At 38.9% G+C, this 17,037-nt stretch overlaps 1 protein-coding gene across 1 annotated transcript; it reads left to right on the top strand.

The window, feature by feature from the left end:
• The first annotated feature begins 440 nt into the window (after positions 1 to 440).
• Positions 441 to 16,610, top strand: TADA1 (transcriptional adaptor 1). Its single transcript, XM_077156830.1, has 8 exons — positions 441 to 721; positions 3,684 to 3,775; positions 5,465 to 5,530; positions 9,412 to 9,509; positions 10,901 to 11,110; positions 12,406 to 12,557; positions 14,489 to 14,651; positions 15,102 to 16,610. The coding sequence occupies exons 1-8, from the start codon at positions 648 to 650 to the stop codon at positions 15,252 to 15,254; spliced, it is 1,008 nt and encodes a 335-aa protein (XP_077012945.1). The 5' UTR covers positions 441 to 647; the 3' UTR covers positions 15,255 to 16,610.
• The last annotated feature ends 427 nt before the right edge of the window (positions 16,611 to 17,037 follow it).

Here is a 17,037-nt window from a genome sequence, read left to right as displayed (position 1 = left end):
GTTTTTCATAATTCATTCATTCTCACTGCAAGTATGTGCTGAGCGCCATTATATGTCAGGTACTGCTCTAGGAACTGGGGATTCAGCAGTAAACACAACACAAATCCCTGTCCTGGTGGAACTTATATTTTTATTGGGGGAGGCAGAAAATTTACAAGATAAATCGATTTTACCGAGGCATATCAGACGATTACTGCCACGGCGAAAAATAATGCGAGGAAAGGGAATAAAGTGAATACCGCATCTACTCCATGATCTGAAGGGGGTAGGATTCATTCGGGTAGAAAGACACAGGCAGCACCCGGAGCTCGCCGGGCGCTAAGCCTGGGAGTCTGGGCAGCGCCAGGCCTGCAGGCGACGCTGCAGGCGGGTTTAGGCGGCGCGCGCGCCGACCCGGGGAAGCCGCGTCACGTGACTCAAGGCGGCGGGAGGAGGGGGCGGAAGGAGAAAACGCTGAATTTGGCTGGCACCTTCCCTCCAGAAAGACGGGCGGGGCCGAAAACCAAACAAACGTCTTTCGAGCTACTAGGGGCGGGGCAGACGGGAGAAGGCTCGGCCTCCAGAACCCAGACCTTCTGCGGGGTGGGTTTTTCGGTTGTAGATCGCGGGGCTAGGCGGTCTGCGGTCGGGCTGAGCCGCGCGGAGCAATGGCGACCTTTGTGAGCGAGCTGGAGGCGGCCAAGAAGAACTTGAGCGAGGCCCTCGGGGACAACGTGAAACAGTAAGAGCTGCCCCGAAGCGCCTGCTGCAGCTCTGCGCAGGCCCTTTCCTGGCCTCCGGCCGCCGACCTGCAGCGGGAACGGCCCCCCGGAGCCCGAGGCCTGTGCAGTCCCGCGTCCCGGCCGGCGAGGCCTCCGAGTTCCTGGGGCTGAAGCCGCGAGGGCGACCTAGACTCACCCCGCCAAAGGGGGCCTCCCGGGAAGCCCTTGGGTTCCCCGGCGGGCGCCTTCGCCCGGAACTCTGCCCTGGGTGGAGCGGGAGGAGCTCGCTTCATGCTGAAGGGCTTATCGAGTGGGTGCAGGTCCTGGCGCTGGGGGGTACGGGACGCGCGAGGCCAGTCCGGGCCTGAGTGATGCGGCTCACAACGCGCCCGGCTGAAACGGGTACCGCACAGGGCAGCCAGCCCCGGGAGGGCTTCCTGGAGGCGGAGGTGTTGAGGCTTTGAAGGGCGGGACAAGAATTTCCACTGATGGAAGAATATCCAAGGTGTGTAGTGCTAGGCAATTTGGCAATGACAATGTCTGGAAAGATAGACCGTCCGTAAAATAATAGTCACCAAATACAGCAATGATGGTGGTGATAGCAGTAGCTGGCATTTCCTGAACGCTTTTTAAGCTCTCTAGGTGTATTATCTAGTCCTCACAGCAGAGATGGGAGGTAGGTACAATGATTATTCTCATTTGACAGATGAGATTACTGAGATCTAGAGTTTTAAGTGACTTTTGACTCTTCAGAAGTCACAGCCGGTATTGGGACCTACTTATTCTAACTCCTGGCTCTGATGCCTCGCAGGGATTTACATAGGATCCCAGAGGCGCCCACTCAGTTTTTTAATTTTTTATTGATGAATCTTCACACACACCCATTCCATACATGGTGTACAATCAGTGGCTCACAATATCATCACATAGTTGTGTATTCATCACCATGATAATTTATTAGAACATTTGCATCACCCCAGAAAAAGAAATAAAAAGAAAAAACTCATACATACCATACCCCATACCCCACCGTCTCATTGACCACTAGTATTTCCATCTACCCAGTTTATTTTACCCTTTGTCCCCACTATTATTAATTTATTCTTTATCTATATTTTTCTCATCTGTCCACGCCCTGGATAAAAGGAACAACAGAAGGTTTTCACAATCACACAGTTACATTGTAAAAGTTTTATCTTTATACAATCACCTTCAAGAATCAAGGCTACTGGATTTCAGATACTTCCCTCCAGCTACTCCAGTAAACCATAAAGTAAAAAGGGATATTTATATAATGCATAAGAATAACTTCCAGGATAACTTCTGGACTCTGAAATCTCTCAGCCACTGAAACTTTATTTTTTCTCTTCCCCTTTTTGGTCAAGAAGGCTTTCTCAATCCCTTGATGCTAGGTCCTGGCTCATCCTGTGATTTCTGTCTCACGTTGCCAGGGAGATTTACACCCCTGGGAGTCATGTCCCACATAGTGGGGAGGTAGTGAGTTCCTCTACCAAGTTAGCTTAGAGAAAGGTCACATCTGAGCAACAAAAGAGGTTCTTTGGAGGTGACTCTTCTGCCTAAATTTAAGTAGGCTTAGCCTGTGCTTTGCAGGCATTAATTTTCATAGGGGCAAACCCCAAGATCAAGGGCTTGGCCAGTTGATTTGGTTGTCCCCACTGCTTAGGAGAACATCAGGAATTCTCCAAATGGGGAAGTTGAGTATTTCCTCCTTTCTCCCTAGTCCTCCAAGGGGACCTTGCATATACTTCTTTATTCTCTGCCCAAATTACTCACCCACCCAATTTTACACCCAGAGCAGGAGGTAGGTGAGTGCAGGGAGAAGATTGAGTACACGGTCTGGTCAGATGCTGAATAACCGACTGTAAAACAACATTCAGCCAATGCTGAAGTAAAATGATACCTTAGAAGGAATCTCAGAGATAAAAGGACAGGTTTGAAAAATGTCAAAACATAAATTAATGTTGTATTTTTATTTTTCAAAATTTTAAGAATCAAATTTTAAACGTTTAAAACCATAATGCCTATGCTCTTGCTGCTTAATGCCATCTGTGATTAACCTTCCCATTTGCAATACTAAGCAGATGCTTACTTTCAGATAATGGTGGAGGAGCAAGATATTTAGGAAGATGCTTTATTTTTCCCCAGCATACTCTTTTTTTTCATGCTTCTCTGTATTCTTTATTATGATTGGATGGAAATTACTCAACTTGGATGCCATGCGATTTTGGGGGAGTTTTTCCTTTTTGTGAAATTTTGGTGTGGCGGAGTTGACATTCTACTTTTCATCCTGACGAGATGCGTAGGATTCCTCTAAAGGACTTGTTGAAACACTTATGGCCTAAATGGATACACTTTTTAAAGGTTAATATTATGAATCCCAAAAAATCAAACTTCTACGAAGACTGGCATTAAAAATTTAATCTATCAGATTTAATTTTTGTGAACATTTATTGACTCACAAAGAATATAATGTTCTATCCAAAGTTATCTTTTAATATTCATTCTCTGGTCTATTTTTTTTCCTATTTAGTTCATTAAAAGTTCTTAATTATTTTAATATATAAAATTTAGCAGTTTCCGCCTTTACGTACTAGCTTTTTACTTTTGTAATATTTTAAACATAATAGGACTTTTCACTCTGTTGTATCTAAATGCTTACCAAATATTTGAAAGTGAGTTATTTAGATACTATAAATCTGAAAAACATGGCTTGTGTGTATGGTTGACTTTCACCCTGATTGGAAACGATAGTGGCCTCTGATCCCACACTCATCAGGGCTGCCAGAAATGTTGAAGTGGGCATGCTGCTATTCAGTCTTCCAGTCTGCTATTCAACAAGGCCAAGCCCCTGTTGGTCAGATACTGATGCTAAAGGTAGCTTTGGTACATCTGTAGTGAATCCTCACTAACGAGGCCAACAAAATAGATTTGGAGTTCTTAATATTGTTTCTTCCTCTGCAGATATTGGGCTAACCTAAAGTTGTGGTTTAAGCAGAAGATCAGCAAAGAAGAGTTTGACCTTGAAGCTCATAGACTTCTCACACAGGATAATGGTAAAATAATTATCTGGGGAGTTATTTTACTGTCCTGATGTTTTTCTGTATTTGCAATAAGTTAAAGCTTTTTCATTTTTTAAAAAAGAAAAGTTTTTTTTTTTTTTGGTGTGTAAAGCCATCTAATTATATATTCACATACAATATAATCATCCAAATTGTTCAATTAGTGGCTCGCAGTATCATCATATAGTGGTGCATTTGTCATCACAGTCGATTTTTGAACATTTACATTACTCTAAAAAAAAAAAAGAATAAAAGTGGAAAAGAACACCCAAAGTATACTTTAACCCCCTACCCCCCTATTATTTATTTATTGTCTTTTTTTTTTTCCTTACTCATCTGTCCATACACTGGGTAAAGGGAGTGTCAGTCATAAGGTTTTCACAATCACACGGTCACAGCTTTAAAGCTCTGTATTCAGTCGTCGTCAAGAATCAGGGCTGTTGGATTGCAGTTCAAGTTTCAAGTATTTCTCTCTAGTTACTCCAATACATCAAAAACTGAAAGGGGCTATCTATATACTGTACAAGAATATCATAACCTCCAGAATGACCTCTCGGCTCTTCAGCCACTGAAACTTGATTTGGTTCATTTCTCTTTCCCCTTTTGGGCAAGAAGGGTTTCTCACTCACATGATACCAGGACCAGGCTCATCCCCTAGAGTCATATCCTGTGTGGCCAGGGAGATTTACACTCCTGGGAGCCATGTCCCTAGTGGGCGAGGGCAGTGAGTTCACCTGCAGAGTCAGATTAGAAAGAGGCCACATTTGAACAACAAAAGAGGTTCTTTGGGAGTGACTCTTAGGCATAATAATAAGTAGGCTTAGCTTGTCCTTTGCAGAAATAAATTTCCTAAACCCCAAGATTAAGAGCCTGGCCCATTAAATTAGCAATTCTCAGTTACTGTAAGAATATCAGGTTTTCCCCAAGTGGGGAAGTTTATTATTTCCACCTTTTTCTCCAGTACTTCAAGGGGACTTTGCAAATACTGTTTAATCTACACAGATTACTCTGGGATGTCAGGCATCCCACCAACCTGTATAAACCATCATCTTCTGGCTCCCTGTTCAAGATTCCATATAATTATAGTGTCTGAATAAACTGACCATGCAAGTTAAATTAAATAGTGTGCTACCAAAAACTTAATTTTGCACCGAACAGACATCTCTTCCTTTGTTCTTGCACAGAAGTTGAAATTTTAAAATACAGTTAATATTGTCCTTTATTCTTTATTCTGCTTTACCTTAGTCTTATCTGAATCAGTTTCATTCATATCTCTAATTGAACTCTGAACACTTTTTCAGTGTTTTAACAGTGGTAATGCTGGTATGTGGTAATGCTGACTTTCATAGCTGCAGGACTCTAGCTCTGAGTCTCAAGTGTCACTCAGATACCCAATGTTCTAGGGAACAACCAGGTTATACACAGAGAGCTCAGTATCTCAGAATTTAGAAATAATAGTTACAACACTGGAATAGATGTGAAAAGGCTGTAAGAGCTTACAATCTAGGAACCTTTACAATAGGCCGTTTAAGGTCACCTTAATAGTGTGGTTGTTTAAAAATAAAAGTAAAGACTGGGCAGAGTATGGGACATCCAGAGTCCTTACAAACTAGACTAAAGTAGTGGTTTTCTCATGTTGTAAATATTTTTTCTTTGACTTGTGACAATCTTCCCTTTTTTCAGTCCATTCCCACAACGATTTCCTCCTGGCTATTCTCACACGTTGTCAGATCTTGGTTTCAACACCAGGTAAGACAGAGAAAGTACTTCCAGTGCATGTCAGTCAACAAAACCACAGAGTACTAGTCTCTAGCTTCCTTGAACAGACACATCTGTTGCTTGCAAATGAAATATTCATTGAACTTCTCAGAAGAAAAATGTTATGTAGTTACAAATTCTTTTACAGAATGTTTTTTAAAGCAGTTGATTTCCCTTTATCCGCATTGGTTTTTGGTCTTTGCTTCTCACTCAGCTGGATTGTAGATTACTTAGGTAATGTGAAGTGAGGAAGAGGGTGGGAACACAGGACAAAGAACCTGAGAGAAATGAAGAGAGGGCAGCTGATGTTAGGAGAAAGGTATCTGATAGAAGGGAAATGAATCACATGGTATGGGAACCACAATTTGTGGCAGAAGCCTGGGCTTTCACTTGTATTCTTAGGTGAGGAGTTAGCACCTAGACAGTGAATGCTTCATGCTGTTGACAGCCAAGTGTACAGCACAGCATGTGTTTGGCAGAGTATTGTGAGGAAAAGGTAGGGGAAGGCAGCATGTTGGGGGAGGTGTGTGACAGTTAAATCTGCCATTTGGACCTAAAGAGATAGAGATAGAAATTCTGACCCTTTCCCCCTCAATTTTTGTAGTTTAATTGGTAAATTAAGTTACCGGTCACCACTTTCAGCCATTTTATTTTAATCAGTCAACAAACACATAATTAAATACATTAAAAACTTGCCTCATGATAAAATTCACCCTTGGTTCCTGTTTTAACATTTATCAAAAGTCCATATTTTATATAGAAATTGCTGGTGTTTTGCATCATCCCTCTCTGCTAACCTCTATTCCGTGAAAAGAATTCACAAAAGATCTCCTAAAGCCTAGTTCTTCTACCTGCAAAGAAGTTGCCATTGGTATAAAGTGTAGTAAACAGAGAGCAAAGGTTGGTTCCCTTAATCCTCACCATATCCCTCACTGTACCTTCTCACATTATGTCATATTTTTGATGTTCTATTTAATTTATTAAAATGTACTTTAGGCAAACTTCTTTCATGTCCGAAGTTAGATCACAGAGAATCCACTTTGTAGTATAAAATTTAATTTGATCAGAAAAGCTAACATTTTGAGGATTAGATCTTTTTATGGTAGGTATATTGTGAAGTATACAAACTCAAAAGATAAGTGGGGTGATTGGAAATAACCCTGTTGGTAGGAGTCAAGAGACCTAGGTTCAAGTTTAGATTTTGCCACCAGCGTAGATAATGTAATTAACCGCTTGGTGGGGGTGAAAGGGAGTCTTAGCTTTCACATTTATAAAATAGGGACAATAGCGTTTACCTTATAAGGTTATGAAAGGGCAAATCAGAGAACATGTAAAATAGTGCTTTTAAAAGTAAAAAATGCCAAACAAATATGAAGTGGTATTAGTATGTATGGGTAGCTGATTTTAATTAAATAAAAACCTTTGATGCTCTTTCTGGTTATTTTAAAAGTAAACATGGAAATGTCTCGTTGGGAATTTGAGAGAGTATTTCTCCATCAAACACCCAAAATATGTCGTTTCAGAATGGGATTAATGTTTGCTAGTGACAGATTATTTTTATTAAAATTAAAATATTATTCTTTATGCTTTTAATAATTGTGACTGTTTTTTAAAGTTTTCTAGTTTTCTAAACTAGGCAGGAAAGATAATTTTAATAACATTATATACTGAGTGACTGCAGTGAGCTAGACACTTTATGTGCATTATCATTAATCCTCACGAGGACCCTGCAGGGTAGGTGTTAGCTGCTTTTTATAGATAAGGAAACAAACTTCAGAAGTGGGAAGAAACCAAAACAATGAAGCCAGTACTTGCCTGAGGCCCATCCAGTTAGTGAAAGTGTTGGGATCAAAACAAATCTGACTTCTGTAAAGCCCTCCCTTTTGTCAAGGTCAGTCCTTACCACACTGCTTCCACGCCCAGGTGTGTGGCCACACAGGAGCACCTTGCAGGCTCTGATCCTGAAGGCTTGTTTCTTTCCCTTATCAGCTACCTTTCACCATACTTTCCTGTCATCACCTAACATTCAATTCCACTTATCAGGAATGGATTTCTCTGGGAAATCATCTGAGATTGGCTGACCTCATTAAGTGAGAATCTGTGAAGAGGAATTCAACTTCCCTAAAGGCTATTTGAACTGAGGAACTTGGAATAATTTTTCAAAGCTTTAAAACTTGTCCTTTCAAAAACATCAAAATGGTAATAATGTTTTGCTAGGACTATAGGTGATTTTTTTTCCTTTGTTTAAAAAATTTTTGGTATCTTTTTTCAAGTATACTTGTATCACATCGAATAATATGGTATATGCTCATGGTTAAAAAAAAGTTACTAGAGCAGAAGGTCTTACAATGAAAAGCCACAGTATCTTCCCACTCCTAGACCTGTTCCCAAGGGCACCTACTTTTTTGCTTTTTGTTCTTCTGGTGGGACCCTGATAGCTCCTCATGGTATGTTTAAGCCTATTTCTGGATTTACTGACTTGAGACAATATCTATTTCTTTACCTTATTGTTCTGTGTCCTGTATATCCTAAACTCTTACATTCTTTAATTCAGCAATTTTTATGACCTCTTCTTTTAGAGGTACACGTCTTCTCAAATTGCTCTTGAGAATACCAGTTAGAAGTTTTTCTGTCTTCAGTTCCCTAAATTCTTTCTTTTCTCCAGGACCTCTATTTTCTGTTTGCTTAGCTTGGGCTTTCTTACTATGTTGCAGAATATACACAAATGTTGGTGATTCATTGTTGTTCTTTTAATATTTAAGAATGAAACATAAAAAAATTGCCTGGAGGCTTTGCTTTAGTGTGAGCTAACGGGAAGCTAACCATTAAAATGAGGGGTTCTCCCACATGCCAGCATGCAGAGAGCTTTGTTCTAGGGTACCAACATCCATACCAGTTACCTTGAGAATTTGTTCAGTTTAACTAGAGAAGAGTCCTCCATCCCCTCTTGAAACCTTCCCCTGACCTGGGAAATGGGAAATACTGGGGTGTTTCCCATTCTGTGTATGATAGGGAGCAGGGTGGTTTTGTGAATATGCACAGGACCCTCACTCAGAAATGCACTGTGCTTGGTTTAGTGCTCTATTGTCATTGTCTTGTAATTCTTAATTTTTCAGCAAGGGGGATCCTTCATTTTTGTTTGAACTGAGCCTAGCAAATTATGTAGCCAGTCCTGGAGATGAGGGAAGGTGTTTGGGTGGATAATTTTTTAACACAGACCTTCTATTAATCTTGTTTTTAGCCTTACTGATTCTTCTTGGTTTCCACTGTACTCGCCTTCTCCAAATCCAGGTTTCTTTTTGGGTTTTTACTAGGTAGGCTGACTTGCTCTCACCTTATTTGCTAACCCTCCTTGCTTATCCTAGGTTACAAAACATGCACCTGCTTTGTAAATCCTAGTCCATCCTAGAAATTTGATGAGATCTCATCTTGTCTGCCACTTATTTTCCCCTTTATCTCTTTAGGATATATATGTGATATTATCTTCCTCTGTTGTCATTTTTAATAGGGTCTAGGAAGGAAGAAGAGAAAAATACATGTGCTCACTTTATCATCTTAAATTACAAAATTCTGTCCTACCTTTATAATAATAATATACTAAACACTCAAGAAAAATTAATTAATAATATAAAAAACAGAAACCAAATTTGGTTCCCTAAAAAAAATAGTTTTGGTTATAGCTGGGGAAATGTGATTTGAAAGAATTTATAATTTTGGTTAGAGAAAGTAGGAAGAGAGGCTTTGAATTTAAGCCTTTATTATTATTTTCATTTCATGAGCATTCCCTGCTTTTTTTAGCCTGAAACAAACAAGCTTAGCAGTTATTAGTTGTCATTATTTTCATTTGTGGTGATTATTTTTCTGTCTCATAGAGGGTGCTGGATCTTTACCCTGGACAGGGGGTTCTGCAGCCAAACCTGGGAAACCCAAGGGAAAGAAAAAGCTTTCTTCAGTTCGTCAGAAATTTGATGTAGGTTGTTCTTTGATAGATGCTAGTAATGACTGATTTGAGTCCTTGTGTGATATAACTAGCTTTAGTTTTTAAATGAGTATTAAAGTACTAGTAGTAGAATTGAAAAAAAGGGAGTGTGATGTTGAGAGAAAAGGTATTATCGTATTTGAATTCGGAAAAGGTTTCAAGGATTATGAACCCTGAGTGTCTTAATTTTTACAATTCCAGTTTGTTACTGCTTAAATACTAATGTATTATCATTAGTACCCAATGATTTTAATGATTCAAAGCTATACCTGTGTTATTTCTCCTGTTATTTTTCCTGAATGAATATAGTTTTTCAGATGGAATGACTTTTCTGATGGTCCTGGCCTCTGCCAGAACCTGATCATGCCTCGCTAGGCTCTGAGTATTCTAGAGACCAGCAGAGATGTCATGAAAGTGTTTGGCTATAAAATTTGTAAGCATTTTAGAGTTATTTGTTTTCTCAATTCATAGCTAGGAAAAAGTTTCCCCAAAGATCCCTTTTATAATAAAGATTTCACTAACTAGCTTTACTGGTTAACATCAACAAACATTAGTTTATTTCACCTTTTCTCCATCTTCTATGTCAGTAATAATATTCAATCTGGAGGGCATTAGTATGTCCAGAGAAGCACACTTGGTTTAAAAAGCCATGTGAAATACAAAATACAATTTTGTATACTTGGAAAATGAAAAAACAACAAATGCTGTTTTTGTAATACAAACTTCAAACAGGGACAAACCATATTCACTACAGAATCTTTTATGCTGAATCTAAGCATAAACTTCCAGGGGCATATCTCCCACTGATAATGGAGATTACGAATGGGATATCAGACTTTGCCAGAGAAAGCCTAAGATATTAGATATGAAAAAGTTCGAGAAAAATTATTGGTATGCCTGTATTTTAGATAGGGTCTGTGCTGAGAATTGGAAGTAGAAAGTAATAGTAACTGAACAATTATCCTACACAGCATTATCTTTAAATGTTTCTTATTAGATTTTTGTATTGGTTAGCCAGGCTTTCTAGCACTTAAATGAAGCATTATATGTTCTTGTTAGTTACAGGTATATAGTTACAGCATATCTTCTTCTCTATTATTTTTAGCACAAGGCCTTGGATTCTATAATCACCAAGATATTAATTGAATAGAATTATTACTGTGCATAAGACCATTATTCCCCTTGATTCGTGTCTTCATTATTACTATGTATTGGGTGTGATGATTTGTTCATGAGCTATTTTTTTTTTTTTTACTCCTTTAGTATAGTTTTGGGGGCATTAATTTATGGAATCTCAAGTGCAATACCTGGATTACTTTTGTTTGTGCCTTATTAAGTTGCACAATTTGAAAAAGAATTTGAAAATTCTTTTTTACTTGTAGCATAGATTTCAGCCTCAAAATCCCCTGTCAGGAGCCCAGCAGTTTGTGGCAAAGGATCCCCAAGATGATGATGACTTGAAGCTTTGTTCCCATACAATGATGCTTCCCACTCGAGGTCAGCTTGAAGGGAGGATGATTGTGACTGCTTATGAGCATGGGCTGGACAACGTCACCGAGGAGGCTGTCTCAGCTGTGGTCTATGCGGTAGAGGTTGGTTTCCTTTTGGCAGAAATAATTTTACAAATTGAAACTGATGGGGTTGTGTTTGTTGTTTAAAGTTGGTAGTACAAGAAAATAATCAAATGTTACTCACACCTCATGGAAATGTCATCACTGAAGTTGTTATCTTCGAGGAGAGAAACACATAACAACCCAAAGCACTGCCTTCAGTGAACAGACTGGCATTTCAGAAAGATCACTTACAACACTTCTGCTTGATTTGATGTTTAATTTGTCAATGAGGGAACAGTTTTTAAGGAAAGAAAAAATGAGATTAAGAGTTTTAAAGATTAAAGTCTTCATTATGATCATTGGAAGAGCATTAGACTTGGCATCCAAACAGTGGGATTCCTATCTTAGCACTTTACTCATTCATTTATCATTTTATTTATTTAACTTATTTGATAAATATGCATTGGGATCTAATAGTCTGCAGGTATTGTCAGGTGGCCTTGGGTAAGTTCTTTCTGTCCCCCAGGCCTCAGATTCTTCATCTGTATCTCAAAGATGATATTAGCTGTCTCATGGAATTACAAACATTAAATGAATTTTATGTAAAGCCCCATTACAAATTGTACAATGCTGTCCTGAAAGAAGATGATCTTTTCTGTATAACTAAAATGCCATGCCTGGTCCTGGCTCCTCTGTTATTACTAGTAGGCTGGGACTGGTCTGTTCTCTCCATCTCCATGCACTTTTCCAACCCTCTCTTAGGTACTTGGCTTTATAAAGTTGAAGAGAGATTAAGTACCTAAATCTGTTTATTTTCTGTATATCTAGGGTTTATTTGGCCAAGGTGTTTCTAGGGAATATCTGCACTCTGTTCTTTTCATGCAAGGATTTTGGTAGATTGGACATTATAATCAATACATAACAGATCTTGAAACTTGTCCCATTTTAAACCAAGTTTCAAGGTAGGTTGCCTCCTTATAAAGATTATTTATTTGTACTTTTATCCTACTTAAAACTACCTGAAAAGCATTCATGACAGAGATGAGCAAATTTAGACATAAAAACTTCTAAATAAATTTCACATAGAGCAAGCCAATCTTAAATGGAACTAAGTACAAATAAACATGTCTCCTTTCCTATAGCCTCCTACTACTCTGGTGAGACTCTGTAACTCTTTAATGAACATCCATTTGTTTCTAACATATACTAGCCTGTCCCACACTTCCATCTCCTTCAATTAAATGCTGATAAACATTTTTTGGTCAATGGAAGTTTTATGATTTGCTTTTGAAGAGAAGTTCATGCTATTTTCCTTTTCTTTCTTGTTTTTACAGAATCACCTTAAAGATATTCTGACATCAGTTGTATCAAGAAGGAAAGCATATCGATTACGAGATGGTCATTTTAAATATGCTTTTGGTAGTAATGTGACCCCTCAGCCATACCTGAAGAATAGTGTAGTAGCCTACAACAATTTAATAGAAAGGTAAATGAAGTTTCTTGTGATTTTCTTTTCATCCTTTCATAGTTGGTTACACTACTCTTATGTAATGGACCACTGTTAAATAACTTGGTTATTGGGTTCTGTAAGTCTCAGGTCCCTTTGACAATAGTCCAATTTTATTTTCTCACGTTTCATCCTTGCATGATACCTAGTAAATTATTTTGGTATTCTTTATATCAGGAGTGAAATTCCAGGGTTTGGCTGTGGGTTTATTGAGGGTGCCCCACACTTACTGAGGTGGATTGGGGTGGCTCCCTTGGGCAGTGCTCCTGCCTGGTGATGGAAGTGGGACTGCTTTTAACCAGAAGCTGTCAGAGTGATAGGTGTTCCTTCAGGCCTCGTCTGACTCCTGTAGCCACAGCTCACATGTGGCCTGTGCTTTGTGCCATCAGGTTGGTTGCTCAGGGCAGCCGATTGCAGGTGTCATCTCTCAGAGCTCTCTGGTCTCTGCTGGGTCTCTTCCTCGTTGCGCTGATGGCTCCCAGGTTATGCCTCTGAGTCTTCTTTATGGGATCACCCAGATCACCTTATCCGTGTGTTCTCTAGTCTTGCCCTGCCATACCCCACATCTCCCACCCACCTACCCCCACCCCCCAAAATGATTTAGTCTGAATTTTAAACCTTTGGGAAAGAAAAATGAATAACTTTCCTCACACTTATTGAAGTGACTGAATTTCTGGGTGTTGAACTTTGTGTATCTGATAAGTTAGAAATAAAAAGATGTCAGGGAGGCAAAAGTTCAGAGAAAAAAAAGTATGATTGGGAGGGCAGGCAGGAGGCGTGATAGTAAAGGGTGGAGGGTGGGAAAGCCAAGAAGAGTTGGGCAGAGTGGATATTATTGACACCGAGTGGAACTGGTTGGAAAGGCTCTGCAGGTCTTTATTGGGGTGAGAAGACTAATTTGAAGAGCACAGTCTTAAATTGGGTTAACTTTAGATTTTTATATGTGAAGGCCTTTTTTGTCTAAATTTCATTCAGGCATTGATTATCTGTGTGGGTTGTTTTCATTTGTAAGTCATTTTTCTCTAGAAAAAATCACCCCCCCCACACCCCTCCCTCCACCCCCCGGAAAAAAAAAGATGGCTCCTCCCATTGCGTGAATGTCCGGAGCAGTATCGCTGGCCCCGCGGGGGCTCTGAGCCCTTCTCCGCCCTGCTGGCCAGTGGGTAGAGCTTTTGTCTCACTGTGGGCTGCTTGTTGTTATAGGGCTGCTCCGTCTGTTCCCTCAAACCCACACTAATGTTCTACTTCTGCTTTCCTCTGAATTACCTCCTCACTCTCTTTTGTTTTGCCTCCTTATATGTTCCTCAGAATTGCATAGGCTGTCCTCCTACTGTATTAATCGCGCAAGTTAGGCCTAATATCCCAGTTTGTATCTGGGTTCAAGTTTGGGAAAATTAAAATTGGCAGTATCTGCATTAATTCTCCCTACTTTTCATTTTTTACTGTTGCTTCTTTTGAACCTTATTTTATTTTCTTGCTTTTTACTTCTGATTCTCTTGTCATCAGTATCATTCATCCTCCTCTCCATTCAGTTGTTTTCGATTTCATATTCCTTTAATTAAGGTAACTTTTTTTTTGACTAGATGCTCTACAAGGGCAGGAAACAATTTTGGTTCGTTCTCCTGAGTTCAGTAAATATTTTACATTGTGAAGAGAGGAAGGTAAATTTTAACTGAAGAAAATTATGTGACAGTGGTGTAAAACAGTTATAGTGTATTTTGTTTCCAGCCTGACAGATGGGCTACCTTTAAAAATTTAGACTATTCAAGTATATATTAGTTTTAAAATAATTGGATTTATAATTCATTTTAAAATATTTTAAATAACATGTATTCTAATAGCTGACTCCTATTCGCTGTTCAATTTTCTCCATCTTAGTTGCTAGAATTATTTCTGATTTTTTTTTCCAGCCCTCCAGCCTTTTCTGCTCCCTGTGCTGGTCAGAATCCAGCTTCTCACCCACCCCCTGATGATGCCGAGCAGCAGGCTGCATTCTTGCTGGCATGCTCTGGGGACACTCTGCCTGCATCTTTACCTCCGGTGAACATGTATGACCTTTTTGAAGCTTTGCAGGTAACTCTTGGGTCCTTAAAGTTTACCTAGATTTAAGGATAGGTTAAAAGATTCTTCAAGTCTCCACATTTGTTCACTAGCTTTTTCTGCTTGTTGGCTTTTTTGTTTTTCACCGTTAATTGTTATTAAAGTCATTGATATACTAGCCTTTTTTTCAAATCCTGGGCCCAGCTGTCTTTCTTAATTTGCTTTTCCCCTCTACTTTCTATCCCCACCGCCAATAAAAGAAGGGGAAAAACAGTCCCATTATTCCTTTATTCCATTTCAGAATCTTGTTACTTCCTTGTTTGCTTGTTATCTGATTTGGGTTCATTAGGTTCTGACTTAAAGTTTATAGGTTTGTGTCTGTTGTATGAGTGCTCTGTTGATTTAAACCTAATTTTCATTTTTCATGTTGGAAAAATAGGTACACTAAAGTATAACTGGAGAATGCTAATTTTTAAATCACAGGTTCACAGGGAAGTTATCCCTACGCATACTGTGTATGCCCTCAACATTGAAAGGATTATCACGAAACTCTGGCATCCAAATCATGAAGAGCTGCAGCAAGACAAAGTTCACCGCCAACGCTTGACATCTAAAGAGGGATTTTTACTCTGCTGAATTAGGATTTGAGGGAGTAAATTGATATTGAGAATAGAATGCTTTTGGGTCCACATTTCAAAGCTGAAGTGAATAGTGTATATATAACCTTTCCTATGGAAATGTGACATGAGCATATTTTGTGTTGCTACTGTGAAACCATTAATATAAACCTGACTTTGATAATTACTCCTGTGTGTGTGTATCTCTGAAATTATGGGAGCAGGAACTGATGGAGTTCTGTGCCCAGGGTGGAGATATTGAAGCATCTGAGGTTTAGTGTCCTTGGTGCATGTGAGGTTAGATGACACCCTAGTAAAAGGAAACTTATCATTTAGTGCTTGTGTTTAGTGGGGCATCCATGTGTTCAGTGATATCATATATTCTGTATCTGACAAGTCTAAAATTTCTGCCTTTCTCTTAAAGAACTCTTCTCTTGCATTTTGGCTGAAATAACCTACACACAGTATTAAAAATCAGATATCTCCTTTAGTGATCAGTTTCATTTTTACCAGTTATAGGTAGCCCCCTAAAAATTCATCATAACTATAGGAAATATGACCTGACAGTGTTATGCTAATAGATGAAATAAAGTCCTTTCTTTACATTAAAAACCAAATCATAACTTTTGGAATGCAATTAATAACCTTATAAAATATCCTCCCTTAACTCGTTTATTTTTATAGAGTTAATATACTCAAACTTTGACTGACAGGTTCATCTCTTAATTATCCCTATAGAATATGTTTGAAGAAGTCCACACAAAAAAACTGGATTTGTGCTTGGTAACTCCCCTATTCCTATGAAATATCTATTTTCTACTCTTCTAAGTCATAAAGTGAAAGTACTTTACATTTGGCAATGTTACTTTTGCCAACTTTAATTTAAAAATACGTTGCTCTTAAGAAGCAGTGTTGGTGGGTAAATTAGAATGTACAGGTGGGTTTGTGTGGGTCTAACTAATGTTATTGATATGTATATATGGCTCATATTACCTGGATCTGTATATTTGATTTTATACATTAAATGTGACAAATAAAGCTTTTGGGAGAAAACTGTTTTTGTTTTGTTTTTAAAAAGTAAATATATAAAGAATACTACTGCCTTCTATAGAAACGTGAAAATCCCTTTTTAAGAGATCTTGGCATCCCTACCCCTCTCTACGTGGGACATGACTCCTAGGGGTGTGGACCTTCCTGGCAACGTGGGACAGAAATCCTAGAATGAGTTGAGACTCAGCATCAAGGGATTGAGAAAACCTTCTAGACTGAAAGGGGGAAGAGTGAAATGAGACCAAGTGGCAATGGCTGAGAGATTCCAGAGTCCAGAGGTTGTCCTGGAGGTTATTCTTACGCACTAAGTAGATATCACCTTGTTATTCAAGATGTAATGGAGAGGCTGGAGGGAACTGCCTGAAAATGTAGAGCTGTGTTCCAGTAGCCATGTTTCTTGAGGATGACTGAATAATGATATAGCTTTCACGATGTGACTGTGTGATAGTGAAAGCCTTGTTTCTGATGCTCCTTTTATCTACCTTGTCAACAAACGAGTAGAACATATGGAACAAAAATAAATAATAGGGAGAACAAATGCTAAAATAAATTTAGTTTGAAATGCTAGTGATCAACGAAAGCGAGGGGTAAGGGGTATGGTAGGTATAATTTTTTTTTTCTTCTGTTTTCATTTTTTTTCTTTTTCTATTGTCTTTATTTTTTTCTGAATTAATGCAAATATTCTAACAAATGATGAATATGCAACTAAGTGATGATATTGTGAATTACTGATTATAATGTTTTATTTGGTT

The sequence above is a fragment of the Tamandua tetradactyla genome, chromosome 4 (assembly GCF_023851605.1).
Source record: "Tamandua tetradactyla isolate mTamTet1 chromosome 4, mTamTet1.pri, whole genome shotgun sequence".
NCBI classification, from domain to species: Eukaryota; Metazoa; Chordata; class Mammalia; order Pilosa; family Myrmecophagidae; genus Tamandua; species Tamandua tetradactyla.
This window is presented reverse-complemented; position numbering and strand designations above follow the sequence as displayed.